General features: G+C 37.3%; 1 protein-coding gene across 1 annotated transcript in view; it reads left to right on the top strand.

Annotated features, from left to right (window-relative positions):
* The window catches only part of atp6ap1lb (ATPase H+ transporting accessory protein 1 like b), a 6,633-nt gene that overhangs the window by 1,555 nt on the left and 78 nt on the right, over nt 1-5,000 (top strand). Inside the window, exons 2-7 of the mRNA XM_083570639.1 lie at nt 2,004-2,044; nt 2,417-2,502; nt 2,708-2,949; nt 3,092-3,142; nt 3,249-3,492; nt 3,609-5,000. The exon at nt 3,609-5,000 is cut by the window's right edge and continues 78 nt beyond it. Coding sequence (XP_083426765.1) covers nt 2,004-2,044; nt 2,417-2,502; nt 2,708-2,949; nt 3,092-3,142; nt 3,249-3,492; nt 3,609-3,845 — 901 coding nt within the window. The 3' untranslated portion in view covers nt 3,846-5,000. The remainder of the gene's footprint in view (nt 1-2,003; nt 2,045-2,416; nt 2,503-2,707; nt 2,950-3,091; nt 3,143-3,248; nt 3,493-3,608) is intronic.

Raw genomic sequence — 5,000 nt, 5'->3', positions numbered from 1 at the left:
ACCAATTAGCACTTTTTTTTAGCGAAAATATAAAATCTAATCACTTCCAGCTGCAGCTTTAAATCCCCTTATCTCATGAAGAATTTCATCTTGCAATTTACATCAAATGGCATTAAAAATAAGGTCTTTAGATGTTTTTTGTCTTGTCTATCATGCCATACAGTCCTGCTAAACGTGAGGGGACCTTGCCACATGGTCCTGTAAGCAACACATGTGATTTATTTGGCAAACAATGTGTATTGGTTTTATAACTGCTTCAGTGGTCCTCACTTTAGCTACTGTTGTCAGAACCGACACAGATGGACCAGAATGGCAGCGAGTGTGAAGGAACAGACATCTTTAATCTTAATCCGATCTAATGAAGTAATCTATTCTTAGATATTTTCTACATTCTAAAAGATAGATCGAGCAGTTTGACACATTTGAGAACATGAAGGTGGATACATGGTGGAAACGTTGCTTTCCATTACATAAATGTCCGATTCAGCACTTAGTCCACTGTGTCTAGCCATAACCAATGTTAGCAGCAGAAGCTCAGTAAACTCCCATTAAATACAAGAGCCTCCTAACACATTCCACCACCAACACAAACACAATCAGGGCTCTAAAAATATTCATTTTAGCATTTGGAAAGCAATGTGATAAATAGGTGGATTCTTTGTTGTTGAAAGTACCAGTTATAGAACCCTCAATACGTGCATTTACACATTGCGTGCCTAAATTTGGTTCAGTTCTGGTTAGTTTTACTGAGTCATGATGTCATGCTGTTGCCAATTCGATATTCATATGTTCACGCTCTTAAAAGATGAGATGCATCATATAGATAAATCTATTGCTATAAACTGTTTATTTTCTAAATGGTGCTGTGTCTAACTGTCTAAATTCACATGATCCTACAATTTCAAGCATAGGTTACTCAGTACCTGCCTAAATCTTTTCCTGACCTATGTGGTGGAAAGCAAAATACATATTGTGTTTGTAAGTGTATATTGTTCATCTTACGATAATCTTGTGGGTTGCAATACAGTAGGGATGTTAACAAAATATCCAAATTTATCTATCGAATAGTTGTAATAGAATAATAGTATCTATCGAAGTTGCCAATGTTGTGGAGCCAATAACAAGTGAATCTGGTAATGGTCAAGCTATAGTTTTGGCAAGGTGATAACGGCAAGTATGGAAATATTTGTAGACTGAAATGCATTCTACAATTGAATCCAGTTCAGGAATGTAGAGTACAGCAAGACCATGCTGCCAAATGATGTGGTCAGTAAAGAAGCATTCAAATGGTGCTAAAAGATGGAACCATAGACTTTAAAAAATGTAAAGAATTTATTTTTATTTATTATAATGGAGTGAGACCTATCAAATGTCAAGTCAAGTCAAGTCAAGTTTATTTCTATAGCACTTTTCACAACAGACGTTGTCTGAAAGCAGCTTTACCAAATTACCAGTTAAGGTGGACAATGTGTATTTATCCCTGATGAGCAGCCATGGCGACTGTGGCAAGGAAAAACTCCCTTAGATGTTATGAGGAAGAAACCTTGAGAGGAACCAGACTCAAAAGAGGAACCCATCCTCATTTGGGTGATACCAAGAGTTTGATTATAGTCTTTAAACAATACAAAACACTGGAGAGTGAGAACTAACATGAGCACTGGAATGTAAGATTATGAGTAATGTCCTTATTACAGTCTTATACAGTCATATTGAGGTTATGGAACCAGGAGCTACTGAGCAACTCATAAATACGATTATTCATGTCTGAAATAACAGTACAGGAATTTTCAAAAAAGAAGAATGGTGTGAATTACTGCATTGAAAGATCTGAAAGCTTTTAATCTAGACCCAGACTTGTTAGTGAAATTGTGGGATCTGTGTCAGTGGATCAATTGGATTCCTGTCACTGAACTTGAATTGACCTGCTGCTTCACAAGGTTGCAAAATGCTCTGCTCGAAGTTAAATTTGTGCCTTTTTTATATCATCCCTTTTTTTTTTTAAGCTCGGAGGTCCCAGCATTTCAAGGTATCAGAATCAGACCAGGTCAGTGACTAATTTTCAAGCTCTTGTCATGATCCTCTGACTCATTTTGTATTCAAGTGTTTTAATGTAGTATCATCATAATTAAGATTTATCAGGGGAATGCAGTTGAAAATTGGAAAATGGCCAGACGATTATTAAATGTTTAGCTGTCTAGATTTGTTCCTTTTAGTGTTTTGTGCATGAATGTATAGTATATACATTGCAATTTTATTTGCATTATATATAAATGTATATCATATATTGATATATTGATTTTTTCTTGTAGTAAATGTGAAAATATACCCGATCCTAAATGAGGCATTGCATCACTCTGCTGAATGACTTCACTATCATCATGTCTCTCTTGCCCTATTTCCACATTTTATGATGCAGATGGAGTAGGCACTGAAAGTTCAAGTGCCTCACATGAGGAGAGTTTTTCGCCTGCAGCTGAAAACCCTCTCCGAAAAATGTTGCAGGTATTGCATTTTCACGTTCCCAATGTGACCTTGGGCAACAAGAATATTATCACTGCCTAAGTCCATCTAAAACACCCGACAAGACACTGACACAAAACAGAGCCATGTTTAATAAATTAAAAAGAAGTATGTTTGAATGTTGTATTTTGCAAGCTGTGTGTTTAATGTTTAAATAAAAAAGCAACCTGTTCTTTCCTGCCAATAGCCCTATGGATGGCATTTGCACACTCAGCCACGAACTAAAAGGAAGTTACTTCAATCAACTAGCTCTGGGCCATACTCTCCTCTGAGTGTAGCTTATAATGGCAAGATATGCATCCTGTTCAAAGCCAAGAGGCTTGCTATTCGCTACAGAAACAACACTTTTCTGGATTTAACAGAAAGGGTGTTTGGACCCAATGCCTCTGTAGACACCAAAGGCTCTGTATGCACCAAAGAAAAAGCTACGTATGTATTATTCAGCTTTGTTGTCATAAATTGCTGCATTTGTCAAAGAGTAGAATAACATTTTTAATTCATTCTATACTGAATCACTTAAAAGATTTACCTGATGCTTGCAGTGATATTAGCATGTTTTGCTCATCAACAGGCTTTCTCTTCACTTGGGAGACGTAGAGGACATTAAGGGACTTGTCATTAAGTGAGTGTCCTTTTCTTCCTACCTTTTTATCTCACCTAATTATGCAAGCATAGAATCTCACAGAATGACCAGTGTTATAACATCACTTGTGATCTTTTGACCACAGGCTCCAAATGTCCAACACATTTTATGAGTCAGTAGGCCAGAACTGGTTTACTTTGGACAGTGTTCATATCCACTACAACTGGACCCATGAGGCTACATTCAATGCAACTGAGGTCTATGCTCCCGCAACCTACTCATACCACTGCCAGCATGTCAGCAGCCTACAGAAATATGACACCTTACTGGTGCCCAGCTCGCACACAGATAGCTCTGCAAACTGGCACATCACTTTTACAGACTTCCAAGTAAGTACACAAACCTTTGTATACAATATCCAAAATTGAAGGTATTTGCAGAAAATTGATAGTTAGTCTTTTTCCATATGAAACTACTGATATGCCTCTCCATTCCACATGCTCAGATTCAAGCCTTCAATGTGCAATCCAACAAATTTGCTTCGGCCAGTGATTGTGCAACCTTCTTTACGCCAGCCATTTTGATGGGACTCATCACATCTCTGATTCTGCTCCTGGTGTTAGCCTACGCCCTGCACATGGTAGTCCACCTCAAGCACATTGACCGATATGAAGAGCACAAAACCACTGTCTACTTCCCACGTATGCCAGAGGCTGAACTCCCTGACAAGAACAGTGTTTAGCAGCAGGGTTGACAACATGGTGCCATCTATGGACAACACACAGCTCTGCAAAGAACCAGACAGGACCCCTTCATAATCTTGCTTCTTCTGGTTCTGGATTACTGCACTGTGCTCTCAGTCTCAGTCCTGCCTAAAAATAAACTTGATTGGTTGTTGGTCTTAAGTCTTGAGACATGAGGTGAAATAATCTGCTGAATTCTGTGTTTAATCCCAGGTTGGGACCAGAAACTGGCACATCATGCTTCTCCAGGACCAGGATTGGGAAGCTTATGAAGATGGAGTATTAAACTGGATTTTTGCTGGACCAAAAATGGGTAGACATTAGGGCAGCCTAAACATGAACTGCAGATAATCTACTGTATTAATATTGAAGAGAACTGTAAGTCAATAGAAAAAGGGAGAAAAGGGAAATTATTGAAAAAGTGAAAATGTGTGCCTGTGAGTCATTGGTCAAAAATATGTTGGAGGTAACTGACGTGAATAACAAAGAAAAAAACATGTTGCGAAAGCCAAACTTGGCAAACATTTGTCAGCCTTGACAAATCACTGACAGTAAAAATGTGAATATGAAAAGTATATACGAATGAAAAAAACAATTTGTAAATGTACACTGCTTACAAAATCTACAGTAGTTTTTTAAGCAATCCAAACACTACATGTAAAATAGATTCAGATTGGATCTCGAAATATGCAGGTAATGATGTAGTTGTATAGATCATGGCTACTGATTTTAGTATTTAACAGCCTACAAGTACAAAGCCTATATCAAACATGCATAAAAACATGTTTTATTTTTTAATCCATTAATATTTAAAAATTTCAATGCAACAAATTTTTATATTAAAATACGTATTAGGCCTATTTAAAATCTTTCCTGGTCACTAGGTGGAATGTATTAGGTCTAATGTATGTACACTATTTTACAGCCAATGGTGTGTAACTATAGGAAAGTCCTGTTAAAAGAATGAAAAAATGCTGTATGATAACTCTTGTAGGTGTATACCCTCAGTATCATATTCAGTAAGCCTTTATATATCTACAAGTAACATCAGTAACTCATTACTGCAATAACCCAAAGCATGACTACAGCTAATGCTAAAAACCTTCAGGGCGGCTCTGACACTCGTGCAAATTGTTCTTTTTGTCCAAATGGAA

The sequence above is a fragment of the Silurus aristotelis genome, assembly GCF_946808225.1.
Source record: "Silurus aristotelis genome assembly, chromosome: 19".
Lineage (NCBI taxonomy): Eukaryota > Metazoa > Chordata > Actinopteri > Siluriformes > Siluridae > Silurus > Silurus aristotelis.
The sequence above is the reverse complement of the archived record's forward strand: the minus strand, read 5'-3'. Positions and strand labels throughout refer to the sequence as shown.